General features: G+C 37.3%; 1 protein-coding gene across 1 annotated transcript in view; it reads left to right on the forward strand.

The window, feature by feature from the left end:
- Nucleotides 1–492: 492 nt before the first annotated feature.
- Nucleotides 493–19,369, forward strand: part of kcnh5a (potassium voltage-gated channel, subfamily H (eag-related), member 5a) — a gene marked incomplete at its 3' end in the record, with an annotated part of 89,754 nt that continues 70,877 nt past the window's right edge. Inside the window, exons 1-3 of the mRNA XM_079888382.1 lie at nt 493–701; nt 15,745–15,868; nt 17,733–17,839. Coding sequence (XP_079744508.1) covers nt 629–701; nt 15,745–15,868; nt 17,733–17,839 — 304 coding nt within the window. The 5' untranslated portion in view covers nt 493–628. The remainder of the gene's footprint in view (nt 702–15,744; nt 15,869–17,732; nt 17,840–19,369) is intronic.

Raw genomic sequence — 19,369 nt, forward strand, 5'->3', positions numbered from 1 at the left:
GCAGGATAGTTATGAGGCTTTGTATCATACATGTCTTTCTCCCTCATTTGCAGCTCGTACCTGGTCTTCTCCTTTGTTTGGGGACAGTGGAGTTTGTTTGAGTTTTGCCTGACCAATTAAGGCAAACAAGACAGCCTACAGCCAGTCAACTTTTATAAGGCTTAAAGAAACTATCATACAGTTTTATAAAATATTCACTATTTATATTGATTTAATTTAGAGCAACTGATATCATTAAGATTGCGCGAAGATTTCCTTCCTTCCCCCTGTTCATGAATTATAGCATTCCGCTACTGTGAGTGTTCAGTGAGTTTTCATTAAATCGCGCGCAATTGGCGCCATCTGTTGCATGAGACTATCTCCATGGCACCGGGCATCGATGTCGAGATTCCTGTGCCAGTCAATTTTTATTGTTACAGTTTGCAAGTGCGCAGGCGCAGAGAAGGGGAGCGCGGAGCCTGCAGAACTGCGAGCGCTTTGTGGTACAAAGGACCCATAACAGTCAGACACGGCGCAGCGTTACAATGATCTTCTCCATCCCACCGATAGATTCCCATCCCGCCTGCATCACTTTTACGACCAGCTTCCACCAAGTCCGCGAGCCTGACCGACACTGCCCGACCGCAGAATGCACGGGGGAAAAAGAGGACTGGTGGCACCACAGAACACTTTTTTGGAAAATATTGTCCGTCGCTCAAGTGGTAAGATGATCGGTTTCTTCAGATTGCAGTACCTGATAAAGCAAAGAGGGAAAGTCTTATGATGGCTTAAGATATGTATAAATTCTCTCTCGCTTTCTTTAACTTTAATAGTGTATTTGCTCAGAATTATGCGTAAAAACAAAGCTTGTACATTTCTTTCTATAAAAACGGGAAACCTAATCTGATCAAAGTAAGCTTGAATATTTGCATACGACGCGACTATACGTATATTCACTTCTAGATACTCTTCTCTTATTGACAGTTTAATAAAAACTTTATTTATAATTATTAATGCTTAATATTAAAAAGAGCGGCAATAAAGGGAGCAACCGTGAGCAAAACATGATCGCACCATTACCATAATAATAGTAATTAAACACTGTTAATAGCGCATTGCCCAATTGCTTCTCAAAACATTACCTTTCTACTATTGCTGCCCATTATCAGCAATAATGTATTAATGACTGTTACTCATCTATTCCTCAAAGAATTCTGAATAAAATATTTCCAAATTTCCACAAAAATATCAAGCAATTACAAAATGTTTTCAACATTGATAATAATAATAATAATAATATGTCATATTATTTTATGACATCTACAACCTATTCGGGATGAATCTCACACGGGGAAACATTTATTTGCGTCAATTGACGCTTGTGAAAAGTGCGTGTATTTTGTGTGGAGTCTCACCAACAAACATTTCGTCACACGAACTATCTTTCTAGCTTATGTGTAAAACTTTAAACCCAAAATTTAAACTAGCACTTCAGGTTCATAGTGTTTGATGGGAACTTCACTATTATAAATTATAAATTATTTTATTTTTAAGTTAAATTATGCATTGTAATCACTTTTTAATAGCATGCGTTTTCAGTTTTATTTATAGTAGGCCTAATATATAATAAAAATGATTATTATCATTATTATTTATTTCATCCAAGTAGTCAAAGAGGGTCTAGAATCATCATGGGTTTATCTACATGTTAATTTCTCAATTGCTTATATCATTAAATTATTTTTAATCATAGCAAAAGTTCATTTAAAGTTGATGCTGTTTTTCTTGGCTGCTTTGCGGTGGATCTTCTCATTTGTGAAGGGCTTGTCGCCTGTAGTGTGAATTGCAGTCGTTTTGTGTCACATACATTTTCCATGTGAATCTGCCACTGGACTTCACCAGCAGAGGTCACACATGATTACTGCATCAAAAGCTATTAATATCCCTGCACACAACAGACTTAAAAGTTGAAGGCATAAATTTGGTGTTTTTGTATATTGAGACCAGACAGTTCTGTCTGATAAACTCTGCGTGTGTGTGCTTTCATGCGGTACCCTCAGCTCGTAATACCATGCCTTGACATTTGCTGTGGGCAGCTCTCTGACTTCCAAGGGTCTCCGGATCTCCCACACACTCTTTACCAAATCTGAGGCAGAGCTTGTATCTTTTGAGAAAAAAAAGGCTCTACATTATTTTTTTATAAATCCTGATCATATTCACTGTTTTAACGAGATGCTGATGTTTGTATTCTGTGAGCTCCCCTGTCACTGTGATCATTGTTTAATGTTTCATCAATGCATTAAGTGGAAGAATTTAGAATTCCAGTTCAGATGAAGTTGTTAAGCACATCTCATGTTGTTTTTGCTCATCCCATTACTAATTCAAGTATGCTGACAGAATCTGAATGGGCTGGATAATTGATTCTTGCATTTAAATTTACATTTATTTTCTTGTCAAGGATTTTTTAATAAGAAAGTTCATGCATTCTGTATCTGGATGAATGAACTCTTTCACAGGCACCAATTGGCGCAAGTCAAAAAGAGTCAAGAAGTATTTAATGCCTGTCAAGAATAAAAATGAGAGGTTGAGTGTAAATAAAAGGGAAGGTAAGAGCCTCATCCTTCCCACAATTTCACCAAGGTACATTTAAAAATATATCTAAAGTCAGTGCCGATATGCTGCCAATGAGCTGCCAGCTCCCACTGAGGCTCCATGATGGTGATTTTAAAATTGTATGGATGAACACTACAAAATATAGAGCTGATAATTATTTACAATATGATTTTGCAGCTATATTATGGCAGTGGTGTGCAAGTGGTAAATAAAGTAAGTTAACACTGTGATTTTTGGAATAAATTGGAGAGAGTTTGGCAGGAACTGGATCTCTGTGTAGTTGGAATCTACAGAGGTATTAGAAGTCTTTTATGTTGTCTTAATGAAGTTAGGATGCTAAGGTTTAAAAAAAAAAATTCCAAAAAAGATGAGACTTGATTTGGTTTGACTTTAAAAGAGTACTACCTCCTTCATCATGTTGAAACCCCAAAACACCCCAGGCTTTAAATTGCAGTTGGCTGGTTGAACGAGGCGTAAAAAGTTAAGCAATCAAAACTCTTCATTATTGTCAATTATGTAATAGCCAAAAATGATCCAATCTTTGAGCATAATTCAGTCAATTCGTCAAATTGTTCAGGCAATTTGTTTTTCATATACCTCTTATATCATCATACGCAGCATGTCTACCTCAAAATAATGAAGCCTTTGACGAGTTCAGGTGTTTCTGAGGCTTTGTGTCTCTGTCCCTCATTTACCCTGCAGATCCTCCCTGCTCTTCTCCTTTGTTTGGGGACAGAAGAGTTTGTTTGAATTTTGCCAGTACACTTAGGGCAATCGAGACACACAGCTGGGGGCAAACAAAGTCAACTTTTATAAGGTTTTTTTTTCTTGTTAGAACAGCAAAAGCAGTGCATATTTCTCTCCAATTTTCTTATGTATGCATAGAAACAACTGTGGTGAATTATAATGTGTTAAAGAAGTTACTTTTTGTAGTCAGGTTGATGTTTGGCTAATAACCAGTGACAGCAGGAGCTCTCACTGACTGGAAAATTAAACGATTTCACAAGTGCTTTTTCACATTGAGGAAACCCATACCTGCTGAACCAGCTTTCAAGGCTTACAATTCCAAGAACAAATTGCATATGTTTGGTTATATGGGTTAAGTTTTTTTTTTTATTATTCTATTTTAATTTATTTAAATTATTTATTTAATTAATTTATTTATTCATTTTTTATTTTTGTATTATATATTTATTTTTAATAATAATAATTATTATTGTTTTTATTGTTGTTGTTATTTTCAGTATGCAGTGCTGTATACTTTCTCCCATTCTTGTACTCATTTATTCTCTCTCTTTTCCTACCTCCTTAGAACTGTTCATTTGCGTATTGCGTATGGGGCTTATGTAATAATGTACCACAGCTCGTCTGAGCATGGTTGCCCCTGGCCATCCTCAGCTTGCTCTTTTGTAACGCTTGTCACAGTGTAAGGTATACATGCACACTACACACTCTCAAAGAGAGAAAGACACACACACACACACTGAAAAGGGATGTTTACGGTTTAAAAAGATAAGTAAAATAAATAAGCATTTATTACACACATCATATTACATACATACTTCAGCAACAAACTTATGAAAGGGAAGCTAGAGGAATTGATAAAGTAGGGTTTGTTTGGTAAAAGGAAACTTTTGAGAGAACCAAAAAAAAAAAAACCTTAAGAAGATCATAAGACTAGTGAGGAAAAAAGATATCCATGCCAAACCAAAGCAGAAAAAAGAACGTGCTAACCACTGTTTACCAGTTCAGAGAGCTGGTTGTGTTTTGCGTTCAATAAACCGGAGGAAACCAATATCTGATGTGTATCTAAACTTAAAATTATTATTATTATTTTTTTACATGCTTGTGGTCCATAATGGCTAACATAAATTTATTTTTCAGGCGCTAAAAATGGTGTACTCCTTGTAAATATAGGTTTATCTTAATAGGGTCTGTTTCTTCTTCCACTTTCCCTGTAGTCGTCCTTTCACCCAGAAGCAGGTGTACCAACCTGCTTCCACGTAAGCAGTGCAAGAACACACACAATGCAATAGCATCACATACACAGAAAAATCTGAATGCTAATGGATCCAAAAATAGAAGAATGTACGCTTGTTTATTGGCATTACTCCCCACTGCAGTGACCGCCAGTAACATGCTGCGGAGAGCTGGAGAAGACACTTTGCACCTCCTAATGGCAGCTGTAGGGAGCATGTACTTGGTGAATTGTTTGTTACGGTCTCCAATTGCCCCACCATCTTCTTTTCTAGCGTAGAGTAGAACATCTCTGACAGCTCCCTCAGAAAGTACAGGCTGCTCTAGGTTTTCTTCTACAGCCTCGCTGTGCTGTCAGTCCAGTCTGCTGTTCGATGGATTTTCTATGTATTTGTGGCTTTGTACCGTCCCAATTTGTTCATTCTGAATGGTTGCTGTATGAAAATCCACCACCAACTCCACTATCTCACTTAAGTTTAACTGCAGGTTGTTTTCCATAAGAAAATTCTGTCATTAATTACTCGCTAAACCCCAACAGAATGCCATTACAAACTTACTTCCGGGGCAGGACAAAATTTGATTTGTAGAAAGTGTTTAGATTAGAATATACCCAATATACATAAATGGGGACTAGATCTATCAAGACCCAAAAAGAGCAAAAAGCGCCATAAAATACCATAGAATGTTCCATATGACTCATGAACTTGTAAGGCGGGAAAAACTGGAAGAGAGGGCAACTCTCTGAGAGAACAAAGGAAATTAACATTTTAACTCACTCTTCTGCTCTATCGAGACGCAAGTCTCACCTCAGAATCATCCTAATCTACATTTCCTTCCCTCTTCCCCCGTCCCTTCTCCCTCATACTGAGATCACCAAAATTCACCCAAGAATCTATATGGTTTAATGTGAATAATTATCATACAGTATTATACATATTTGGTATCATTTGAAATGTCTCAGTGTGACTGGTACAAATGCAAACCAAAAGGTAATAAAGTTTTTAAGAGTTTAGAGATAACTTGCACACAAAGGAGGGTGGGTCTTCCAGGCAAATGGTCTCCTGCTCACGAAAGGTGTAAACTCTGAATGCAAATTCCGATTGTTAGCAAATGTTTCCATGTGAAAAGAAGTTTCTGGCTAGATAAAGAAATGCAACAGGAGGCTCAGGTCGATTCTGTAACTCAGATCAGCCCGTAATGTTGAAGGACCTCAAGGACTTCAGCATTATGTATTTTTCTAAATGTCAGGTTTAGCCTACATCTTTTACTCTTTATCTCTGAGCATATTGATGTTGTTGTATTGATTATCTTTGAACTGATTATGAAACTGACTCTGAGTTAAAAAGAAAGAGTTAAAAAGAAAAATCAAACATTCTCTTGCGGTCACGTCCAATTCAATATGTCGCACTAACCCATTAAAAGTATTAGTTTAAAAAAAAGAACAATGCGGCTCACTACATTACCATTTAAAAGTTTGGGGTCGATACGATTTTTTGGTAACACTTTATTTTACAGTGCCGTCGTCACACATGTTACATGTAATAAATGTAGTAATAACTATAAATTATGCATAATTGTATGCAATTAACCCTAAACTAAACCCTCATCCTAACCCTAACCCTATAGTAAGTACATGTAGTTACTTAATATTACTCAGTACTTAAATATATAACAGTGTAACAAAGACACCTTAAAATAAAGTGTTAACGATTTTTTTGAAATGATCTTTCTTTTTTCTTAACATGCTGCAATTATTTGATAAAAAATACAGTAAAAACAGTAATGTTGTGAAATATTATTTCAATTTAAAATAACTTCTATTTTAATATATTTTTAAAAATAATTTAATCTTGTGATGGCCCAACTGAATTTTCAGCATCTTTACTCCAGTCTTCAGTGTCACATGATCCAGAAATCATGCTCAAGAAACATTTATTATTATGTTGAAACATTGTGTAATTGCTTAATATTTTTTTTGTATAAATTGTGATACTGTTTTTTTTAATTCTTTGAGGAATAGAAAGTTCATAAGAACAGCATTTATTTGAAAGAGAAAGTCTTCACTGTCTGTCACTGTTGCTCAATTTAATACATCCTTGCCTAATAAAAAATCTTACTGTAGTGTATGTCCCATAAAACACACTGTACAGTAGGCTCAAAAACTGCCACCAATTGGTAAAGCAGTGAATGATTCATGAGACTGGGGTTCTCCACCTGATTTGTCTTTGGCTTGATTCTAAGTCAGCTTGGCCAGATGTATTTATAACATTTAAACATAATAAAACGGGCCATTTGTGAAGCTGAAATAAACTTGTGGCAAATTGTGTATTATAAAAAAGTGACATATTAGCCCTCAGGAAATCTCAAAGTTCGTCAGACCTGGCCTGAACCTTCCCTATTGCAATTCCTAAGTGTACGCTTGAGATTAAATTGACAACGATCCTCAAAGCCGTTTGCTTAAGGCAGGACCTTAGGTCGGAGATTGGCAGTGGTTATTTCCTAATGCACACGCCATGGACATCTCTCTTCTTGCTGGAAGTAATGGAGTCAAATGCTGACACACACAAAGTGTCACACCGTAATTGAATAGAGAATTAAAGAGGGATAAAGAATGACAGCGAGAGGCGATGAAGCCAGAGAAAAGGTCACAAATTGTCTCAAAGCAGAGAGTCTATCGCACAGCGTTTAATAATCAGTGCAATTTATAAGTCTGCTACCCTCTTTTGTCAAACTTAAAAGTTTTTAATCTGAATCATGCATTCAGTCTTTCTTGTTAGAACACTGCATTCCAAATGTCAAAGAATAACATTTTCTATAGCATGATTTTGAGTCACAAATGCTAAGAAATGTGAATTTGGATACATAAAAACACGTGTGAGACCAATAATATTTCCCTCAAATGTTGTTGCTATAGCCTTAGAGGGTCGGTTGAACAAACAGTTTCATAATGAAAAATATTACTGACTTGCACATTCCCAGCATGCATTGCAGCAGGAATAAACTGTGTGGATTGCATTATGATGCATAATTTTGTCTTTTGCTGACATTATGCTGTTGAGGTTTATTGATTGTCAGCATTATTTTAGTCTTGCGTAGTCAGACGCTTGACCTGTGGCATAAGATCAGGACCTGATCCTCAATTGTTGCAACTTTTTGCTGTGTCCGAAATCACATACTGAGTAATAGGTACTACATTGTGCTGTTAAAAAAGTATGTTCTAAATAGTATGAATCTGTGTAGTATGAATTTAATTCGGATGTACTACAGTACATCCGCCATGTTGTCATTGTCTTGTGACTTATGGCATCAGTCGCGTTGCTTCACCTCCATTCACAAATCCTCTCCCATGGCCTCATGGGACAGTAAAGTGCTCATTGAATGCACACTTCAGAATCTCTCTGGAAGTGGTAGGCCATCCAGGTACTTTCCACCTGTTTAATGAATATTATGAATTCGGACATACTACTCAACTCACACACTGTTTTTCACCTACTTTATAGCATGGATGTTGGCATATTCGGACACAGCAAAGAACTTCCATCTTCAGCAGGAAGTGACTGTCTGATTGACATTTAAAGTGACCAACCACAGTTTGTTTGTTTTTAAGGGGTGGGTTTAAGGAATATATATATATATACACTCACCTAAAGGATTATTAGGAACACCTGTTCAATTTCTCATTAATGCAATTATCTAATCAACCAATCACATGGCAGTTGCTTCAATGCATTTAGGGGTGTGGTCCTGGTCAAGACAATCTCCTGAACTCCAAACTGAATGTCAGAATGGGAAAGAAAGGTGATTTAAGCAATTTTGAGCGTGGCATGGTTGTTGGTGCCAGACGGGCCGGTCTGAGTATTTCACAATCTGCTCAGTTACTGGGATTTTCACGCACAACCATTTCTAGCTGATAGAAGAGCAACTTTGACTGAAATAACCATTTGTTACAACCGAGGTATGCAAAGCATTTGTGAAGCCACGACACGCACAACCTTGAGGCGGATGGGCTACAACAGCAGAAGACCCCACCGGGTACCACTCATCTCCACTACAAATAGGAAACAATTTGCACGAGCTCACCAAAATTGGACAGTTGAAGACTGGAAAAAATGTTGCCTGGTCTGATGATTCTCGATTTCTGTTGAGACATTCAGATGGTAGAGTCAGAATTTGGCGAAAACAGAATGAGAACATGGATCCATCATGCCTTGTTACCACTGTGCAGGCTGGTGGTGGTGGTGTAATGGTGTGGGGGATGTTTTCTTGGCACACTTTAGGCCCCTTAGTGCCAATTGGGCATATTTAAAATGCCACGGCCTACCTGAGCATTGTTTCTGACCATGTCCATCCCTTTGTGACCACCATGTACCCATCCTCTGATGGCTACTTCCAGCAGGATAATGCACCATGTCACAAAGCTCGAATCATTTCAAATTGGTTTCTTGAACATGACAATGAGTTCACTGTACTAAAATGGCCCCCACAGTCACCAGATCTCAACCCAATAGAGCATCTTTGGGATGTGGTGGAACGGGAGCTTCGTGCCCTGGATGTGCATCTCACAAATCTCCATCAACTGCAAGATGCTATCCTATCAATATGGGACAACATTTCTAAAGAATGCTTTCAGCACCTTGTTGAATCAATGCCACGTAGAATTAAGGCAGTTCTGAAGGCGAAAGGGGGTCAAACACAGTATTAGTATGGTGTTCCTAATAATCCTTTAGGTGAGTATATATATATATATATATATATATATATATATATACACAGTATTTATCTAGAGGCATTTAGGGACAGGTTTAAATTAAATATATATTTTATTAAACACGCCCCTATAGGCAAACAAACAAACTGTGGTTGGACTCTTTAAATGTTAGTCAGACAGTCTCACCGTAAAATATGTGTTGTTAATTTCTGACTGATAGAAAAAAGAAAGTTGGCAGTCAATCAGATTATAACTTGCTACCGTTATTGATGTTTGTGTGAGGTTTTTTTATGCAGTTTTTACATGCATCTAAACATAACTATTTCATATAATATTAATAACTATTTGCCTTGATTTTCTCTTCCTCACAGTTTTTAATTTCCGTCATACACATAACTGATGACATTTAAAAATATGAACACTAAATTTGTTTCTGAAATGTATAAGTCATCCAGTGCAAAAAAGCTTAAAAACGCATCACGTTTCTCAGCATTGATGTGTAACTGTTCCCAATTTCTTTTTATAGTGCATTTACATGTGTTGTGCAAAAGAAGATGCAGCTGTTTCATGAGTTTGTGTGAGTGGGCAAGTAAAGCGGAAAGAAAATGATATGTACATATGTAAATGTGGCCATGTGCATGCTGATATGAGATGTTTTTCCTGTAAACACACTGCTGTGGAATTGTGGGAGCAACCTAGCAGCTGTCTGTTGGCCTCCCACGTGGGGTTGGCACGCACATCACTAAGTCTTTCATCGCTGTCAATATGCCTCTTATTCACCATTTACACAATAAGCTTTCGGCAGCATCCCATATTACACATAAAGTGCTGATGGACTGCCGTATGCTTCACGTGGATCTGGAAGTGTAATCAATGTGTGTGTTACAACCACTTGGGCTGTTTAAGGTCTGAATCAGCTGACATGAGCTGCTCTTAAAAACAACAAGACTAATTCAATAGAGACACAGGTAAACCTAGTAAACCTAAGTGTTAATTTGCCTCAAGTGAGATTATAAAGATTAAAGTCTTTCTAGCCTCAATATTCCATTGATTTTACATGCCGCCAGACAAAACAGCTGTGTCCTCTTATGGCCTGTGAAATGGATGCTCTTTTTGCCTTGAGGTGGATCTGGATGTGTGCCGTCTGTGTATTGCATTGCTTTATACAGCGTGGTTCAATTGTTTCAATTGTCTTTGTCCATATAATTTTAATTATAAATAAATGTTCATAATAATTTGTTGATATATAGTATATTATAAAGCTTGAAACCTTTAAAATCTACCTGCATTAAACATACCACTATAACAGTAGAGTGTCCTGAGAAATTTCATTTGAAATTTTGAAATTATACTAGTGCATTAACTTTGGCAGCCAGACTATAACCAAAATAAAAGATAGAAAGCTCTGAAAAAATTAAAACCAACATTGACAGATTGAAAACTTGTCCAACTTGTCCGTGGTGATGGATAAAGTATGAGAAATGAGAAAAAATATTATTTCTTTGCTTTTGCTTTCACTCAAACTTTTGTGTTCCCAGAGAAACCTTGAACTCGCTCACTTAAGCATTTACCGCAAAAGTTTTGTGAGCCAGTGTTATTTTGTACCATTGAGATATCATTATAGTTGTTATTAATATTTTGAATTAATTTTTATTTTCCAGTAAAAAGGCATGTCTTGTGCGTTTTGCCCTAATTACCTCAACTTGCCAACAAGGCTACATTAAGTGAATGCTAGTGCATTAGCAGTGAATCACAGGTGTTTATATGAGATGAGGACATTGCTGCAGCTGCTGATGAGGCTGAAACCAGCATATCCAGTGCAAGTAGGCTTTGACCTTTTTAGGTTTTAATTATATGAAATATTATTTTATTTATGCGTTATGAAGAGAACTTTTGAAGGATATTGGTTAACTTTTGCCATTTTTGAGCACTTGAGCTTAACTGAGACTTGAGTCTTTGTAGACGGATAAGAGGCTCTTGTGTCGATTGCAATATTGAGGAGTTCATTTTTTTCTGAATAAACGTGATCGTTCTCCTCACAAATCAACTGTTTCTTAAAATTTTAATTGGCATGTCTCTTAGGTGTCGAGGACTAGTGCATCTTTGAGCCTATAAGTGCTGTTAAAATCAGACACTCTAAGATTTACTCAAGTGGTATTGTGACTTGTAATGGAGTCATGTCCGCTGTAAGGTGTCTGTACTTTTACTTACAAGTATGGTTTTCATGTACTCTTTACACCTCTGATTGAAAAAAAAAAAAAAAAAAAGATTTACCCTTCACCATGTCCCTTTAGGGGCTATGTAAAAATTGAGAAAACTAAAATAAATAAAAAATAATTCTAACAAATTAACAAAAAATAAATAATTAAAATGGCAATAAAAAATCTAAACTGTTATGACTCTCATTGCTACAACATCTCAGTCAACCCAACAGTCATTCCTCTCAAAGACTATTCTTTGTTATTGTTATGCTGTGGAAGTGACTGCTCCACTCGCCTGAACTCCTTTTCTATATTAGTTATTAATGCTTGACTTCTTGCCAGAATCTTTATTAGTCTGAACGTGCTGTCTTGGCTGAGAATATGATATATCATCAGTGACAGAGCTTTACATGATTATCATATCCGAGCCCTGATCTGCAAAACAGGATTTGGGTCTCTTGCATCCTCAGGGAGTACAGTACTTCCTCGCAATTGGCCCGTGATCCAAGGGCAGGGGCCATGGCGTGGAGACCGCTGTAATGAGTTTCCACTCTCCTTCCTCAAGGGGACAGCACTTCACTTTATCCTTTCCGCTTCTCCTTTCAGCTGGTCCTGCGGAGGCAAACTGAAAGAGGAGGAGGAGGAGGAGAGATAATGGAGACTATTCAATGGAGGAGAGAAGCAGCCACTTTTTTTTTAAATGGCTGTGTCAAATGCCACGTTCTCTCTCTCTCTCTCTCTCTCTATCTCTCTCTCTCTCTCTCTCTCTCTCTCTCTCTCTCTCTCTCTCTCTCTCTCTCTCTCTCTCTCTCTCTCTCTCTCTCTCTCTCTCTCTCTCTCTCTCTCTCTCTCTCTCTCTCTCTCTCTCTCTTCCTCAGGGGGGGACTGCATGTGTCCAGAGAGAACTGTAGCTCTGCCGCAGTATAAAAGCCTTGTGTGTATGTGTGAGCCAAGGTGATTCTGTTTGTGTGTGTCTTTATTTGTGCAAGGATTTGTATTGTCACAGACATTTCTATGACAATTTGTGTCCTGATTTGTGCTGTAATGTCTTCTTTGCCTGGCTATTTTTAAACCTGCGTTGGGAGGCTGAAGTCAGCTGGCTTTAGCCTCACTAAAACGCTAATGAAGTCTAGAGAGGATGACTTAGTCTATTTAATGGCATAGTCTCACAGGAACAATGTTCAGGTCTTTGACCCACCGGCTATGGCTAGACCACCTTGCATCAATTACATTGATGTCAAGACTGCACTGCAATTCAATTTGTCAAATGAAAAAATTAACTAATTAAGGCTGTTTCCACAAATTAAGTCCAAAATAGGACTTGAAACTCAAGTCTTTTTTCTTTTCAGCAAAGTGCCATTGAAAGGTGAGAGCTTAAAGGAGTCTGTCCACCTCACGTGATTAGACTAAATGTTATATGTGCTGTTTTATTTGATATTTATTTAAATTTATTTTGCAGTCACACATCTACAAAAACTACAAATGTAGTTTTATACCATAATTTGTTAAATAGGTTAATTTAGCAGATTTAACCACTACATGTTAGTTTGTAGTTAGTATATTTAGTATATATTGTTTTGATAAATAAAAGAAAATATATGTATATATACACTACTGTTCAAAGGTTAGGGACCAGTAAGATATTTCTTTTAAAAAGAAATTAATACTTTTGTTCAGCAAAGAACTGATGCAATAGAACTGATCAAAAGTGACAGTAAAGCCTTTTATAATGGTACAAATATTTCTATTTCAAATATATGCTGTTATTTATTTTTTATTTTCATAAAAGAATTCTGAAAAAAAAAAGGCATCACAGTTTCCACAAAAAAAAAAAAAAAAAAATTAAGCAGCACAACTGTTTTCAACATTGATAATAATAAGAAATGTTTCTTGAGCAGCAAATTGACATATTAGAATGATTTCTGAAGGATCATGTGAAGACTGGAGTAATGATTTTGACAATTCAGCTTTGCCATCACAAGAATAAATTACTTTTAAAAATGTAATAAAATAGAAAACAGTCAAAATTGTCATAAAATTACTGTTCTTACTGAATTTTTGAGTAAATAAATGCAGCCATGATGAGCATAAGATAATTCTTTAAAGGGGACATATGCTAAATCCACTTTTTTAGCCCTTAAATGCATTTTGTTGTATATTTGGAGTGTTTAGAAGTACAGAAAAGTTGAAATTATTCTCTTCAGGTGCTTCGTTGATATCTTTATATTCTGTTTTGGCCTTATTTTTCAACCTGTTCCGATTTTTCTGTTATCTATGACGTTTTGTGAACTATTACGTCACAGTATTTGCAGCGGAACTGGCAAATAAGGACATTGACTTCCAGCCCAACACTTCGAGCAATCCGCCATTTTTATTTCTCGCTGCAATTTTGTAGTCCAAGCTCAAAGATGCAGAAGTTACGAGAGGGTAAGTTAAAATGTTCGGTTGTTGGATGTAGTAACCCACACGCTTCATTACACCGTCTAATGTAGATGAACTGCCGCGCTTGTGACAGGGCCATAGACTGTGGACAGGGCGCATGTTTAACTGAAAGAACGAGCAGAGAGAGAGACCCGGTCGCGCGCACTCACTCTCTCTCTTCGGAGCCAGGCGAAAGTGTAAACAAGACACCGTCTCCAAACTAGACGCTGTCTTGCTCTCTCTCCCTAGCACATATTAATCAAAATAAATCGACACGGTGGTAAAAGGTCGGAAGACCAAAGTTTCATGTGTAAATACAGTAACACACCATTGCGATACATTCATATGAAGACGTTGTTCTGCAGGTTCGTCGTCTTCATTTTCATCTCGCTCCGGCTCCGACTCTGGCTCGAACATGTAAGGCTGGCTGGACAAGTCTTCCGTTGTTGACATTTTGTTAATAACGTGTGAATAAAAAGTTTCTGTGCCGCTAGATAATCGTATCTCTGCTATCAAACTACAAAAATGGCCGAACAATGGCCGAACGGGGTGGAGTTGAACCGAGTGTAACCTCTGCATCCTGGAGAGGGGGCGGGGTATGAAGTGTCTCAATTGTATTTAAAGATCGAAACGAGTTGCTGTCAGACGCACATCAGAAAAGGGGTAGAAACGGGGCCTGTGGAGCTATAATAATGAGGAATTCAGACCCAAGCATTGCAGTTCCGCTTTATATAGACTACAAATGTATGATTTATATGTAAAAAGGAACGATTTAAAAGCATGATATGTCTCCTTTAAAAAACACATTAACCACAGTTACAACACCTACCAGCAGGGGGCTAATAGTGTCATAGGTCCCAACTATGCAGAAATTATATTCTGTTCTTAAAAATTATGCTTCTGAGAGTTTAGACTTTCAGGAAAGCATCTACAAATTACTAATTTTAAGGTACAAAACTGTTTTTGTTATTCAAATATTTTGTCTTATCCTGAATCACTATGGTACACCTATAATAAGTGTTTATATTTGGACTATTTTAGACTGGTTCGGGTCGGCACTGCTCCGGAGTAGCCCAGTACCTGCGTGACTCGTCATAGACATAAACAGAGAGAAGTAGCTCCGGCTCCAATGCTACACATGCAGTTTTCTTTATTAACTGCTAGAGCGGCAACATTTACATAGTGTACCTTTAAGATTTGTTAAACCATTTAAAGCACTGGTCTCAAACTCAGTTCCTGTGGCCAGTTGCATAAACTGTTAAGACTAGTCTTACAAGTTAGTCATCCAATTTTATTCTTTAAAACTGTTAATAACTTATTAAAGTCAGTAACATAAAAACGTAGATTGGTCTAATTTGACACCGAACAGTAAGACTGATTACCCCTAACTAACTTCTAGTAGATCTTACTAGTTCTTAAGACACAGTCTTAACATAATGGCTATGTTTATGCAACTGGCCCCTGGAGGGCCACATCTCTACACAGTTTGCTCCATCCATAATTAAACCCAGCTAATCAAGGTCTTCAGGATTATTAGAAGTTTCCAAGCAGGTATTAGTTGGAGCTGGTTGGAGCTAAACTCTGCAGGGCTGTGTCCCTCCAGGAACTGAGTTTGAGACCACTGATTTAAAGTGTGTTTTTTTTTAATTCCATCAATTCCATAAAGCTGGTTTAACTGAAGTGCAATAAAAACCAGGACACAAACTGGTTTTTAACTGGAGACATGAATCTCTGAACTACACCCAACCATGTATTAAGATAATAATATGTATACTAAATACTGTAATAGTTATTTAGGCATAGTAATACATGTGTCCTTCTGCCTTCTCTTATTTTTCAATGCAGAGACAAGTTTCTTGTTGGGGAATGCGCAAATCGTGGAGTGGCCTATAGTTTACAGTAATGACGGATTCTGCAAGCTCTCTGGTTACCACAGGGCAGAGGTCATGCAGAAGAGTAGCACCTGCAGGTGAGTCCCTCTCCCAAATGTCTACTTGTACCCTGTCTTTATTCTTTAGTCAAGGACAGACAGTGAAAGATACATTTATATTCGCAAGGCATGCAGGATTCAAAAACGCATTAGTGTGCATCATAACTAAATGATGTGTTTTTACAGAATTACATTGTTTTAAATATGGAAAGGAAACCTCACACACTTTTCCAGAGAGATTATGCCTGGATACCTTCAGCTAAATCTATTAAACTAATGCAGTGCAGAATGTGAAGTAGTGGAAAGACAGGAAGGACAGAGTTTGATTGTTTTGTTTTGTTGATTTATTTTTCAAGTGAGTACTAACCTCTCTATTCCTGCCAGTTTCACTCATCACAGGAGTGAGGATGTTACTCGAATGATTTGGTGAAGTGTTAGAGACAGAAGTGTCATTTTCTCACTCTGCTTGAGTTAGCAAAGCTGCTACAGCATACTTCTCACATCAGTTCAGCTGCGTTAAGCCATAGTAGAATCTGCTTGCGCCATTTAGCCACTCAGAGAGCGCATTTCTCCTGAGCTATCACTGAACACCTTGTTAGCGCTAAATAAGCTCAGTAAGGTGCCAATCATTGGAGCAGAAATAGAAATACCAACTACAGTGATTTGGCTCTGCCTACATACAGTGATATGGATCTGCCTACAGACTGTGATAAGACTCCAGATTGACTCAAGGATTCAATGGGAATTTTAGAGGTAGAATTGGCACAAGCCTTTGTCAGCTAAAGCAATAAGGGTGAAGATTTGATACTAAAAATCTCTGAGTATAGCTTATAGCCACAAAACTCAAATGCACCATAAATCTCTGTATTTTTGGTTTTATGGAAGCTGAAGTGATAATAAGATCCAAAGCAAATCTTTTAAAAGAAATTTCTGGGGAATTCCGTGCATGCTAAAGAAGTTGCAAAGTCTTCCAGTCCTGACTGTTGTAATTTGCTAAAATCACTATTTTGGTAAAACAAATGTGAGTTTAATCTAATATATAATATATAATATATATCATGAAAATGATCCACCCCACATTCTCACATCTTCAGCTTTGCCAATGTCTATTGAACATTTTTGTCTTCCAATAAATATATATATTTTTTGTAAATTTAAATATTTAGTCAAATGATAATTTAAGCAATTTGATGTATGCCTATGTCTCATTTGTTATCATTAAATTGTATTATCCCTAAGTCTGAAACTATGATGCTTCCAGTTTTGTATTCAAAATTATATAATAAGCATATGAATTTCATTGAAAATTGTAAAATGTTTTTGTGTGTGTGTGTGTATTTCTCCCTTTAATGACACTATTTGCTTATTTGATAAGCAATAATTTTAATGATTTTTTAAATTAATTTTATGTTTATAACTATATAATTTTATGTTTATAACTATAACCGATCGTATTTTTCCAGGTTAAAATCATATTTTGAATGCTAGATTTTCAAATATGATTTCAGACTTTTAAACTCCACTGTTCACAGACACCTTATTCACACAATTTGCAAGAACTTTAAACCCATACCTTGTTTTTGCTCCTGTTTGAAACTTGTCTGAACAAGGGCTTCGTTTCTACTGTTTGACCAGCCTCCATAAGTTAAATAGAGCGGCTTCAGTAACTGACAGCCCGTGTCATCAGCCTCTCCCCTTGTGCACACTCTGTGAATTAACTGACAGTGAAAGACAAGGTAGAGTTTATCGAGCGTATGTGTGTGCCACACAGGTGTGTGCGCTCCCCTAACTCTCTTTGTCTTGCTCATTTTCATCACCTGCTTCTCCCTTTCCCACCCACTTCTCCCACTCTCACAACCTTTTTTTGACTTGTACTCTTATGTCTCTCTGTCCCTCCCGGCAGTTTCATGTACGGCGAGCTGACAGACAAGAAGACAATAGACAAAGTCAGACAGACCTTCGATAACTATGAATCCAATTGCTTTGAAGTGCTGCTGTATAAGAAGAACAGTGAGTATTCCCAGCTATGATTGTTTGCTGTCCTTGCTGCATCTAGCAGAAGATTGAAAGTGCGGAGATGCAGTTGTGCTCTATAAGAAGCTGAATTCCAGAAATAAATGAAAATAACTTGAGAAAATGGCTTAAGACAAAATTTATAAGTTAAGTTTTAGCCATTCATGTGGATGCATTCATGTGGATTTGAGGACCGGTTGCAATGAGCCTATCATAGAAACTGTGGCATGATCCGCGTGAATGTGAAAGCAACTCGAACTCGGGTGCGCACTTGTTCAGGAAGTAAAGTAACCTGCGCATGCATTTTAGCCAATGGCAATTTCAATAGTTAAACAAAACACGTTATAATTGATGACAGTGGTGATGATTTACCTTGGATACAAGCAAGAGTGAGCGTGCAGCATAGTGAGTACTATCAGAGCGGATAATGAATGGTCCACAATCTGCTGTCTCCCCAAGAGTCAGTTTTCAAGCAGCAGAATGCCGTCCTCATGCGACGCACATACAGTAAACCCAAGCAGTTCCCTCTTCTGTGCATAATCAAAAGATTTAAAAACATAATATATTGACCCCCATCATGTTTTCTATCATGCGCTGTGCATGTTTGTGATGACGGGAGATGAACACAATTGCACACGTGTTCGAAAGAATCAAGTTGAAGCTGTATCCCAATTCAGAGGCTGCATCCTTCGAAGGCGCGAACGTCAGACTGAGCATTGTTAAATGGGACAGTCTAGCCAACTGTCAAAAAAACCAAAAAAAAAACAGTGTTCACTAACTGTCTAAATATGTTAATCTTGGTCCATTTCTGTATATAATAAAGAGTATAAACTATATAAAACCACTTCTTAGTAAGATATAAGTCAGTTTCTCTGCAATGTTTCTCAAAAAAATCCTGTCGTCACTGGCGCGCAATGAATTCTGAGGTAAGCAAGGCCGCAAAGGATCCATCTGTTGTATCGTATATTGCCCAGGAAATGAAGGACACATTTCAAGCCGCATTTGAAGGAGCCTTCGAATTGAGACAGCATTTATAACGCCGCTGTTTTTTTGGGTAACCTTGCAGGCTTGCCTTCAAGGATCTGCCTGGGTGGGTGGGCAAGTTGGCAATCGTAGCTCCGCCCCTGAGCTAAATGTCATTCTGAAACTTTTCACCGCTCTTTCGCGAAAAAGGTGTCCTACTAAAAATGGGTATGGGCATTTTAGCCGTTTTGTCGAGTACTCGGGGTACGCTAATGTGCAGATACTTAAAAAAAATCCTTTTTATATTCGTCATGCAGACATTTGGTTATTACATTGCGTTTTTTTTGTTTGTTTGTTTGTTTGTTTTGTGATTGCGATGCGGCCCGCTTTCTGTTTCCGTCACGGCTTTCTTGCAATCAGTGTTGCATGTTTAGTACGCAATAAGAAGTTAAAATATTATTTTAAAGACTCTGAAAAACCTGCATTCTGTTTTATTCAGTTGCACGCCATTTAGCTGATAAGGATAGAATACCGGGTACACACACTCTGTATTTTATCCTTATC

This window comes from Squalius cephalus, assembly GCF_949319135.1.
Source record: "Squalius cephalus genome assembly, chromosome: 12".
NCBI classification, from domain to species: Eukaryota; Metazoa; Chordata; class Actinopteri; order Cypriniformes; family Leuciscidae; genus Squalius; species Squalius cephalus.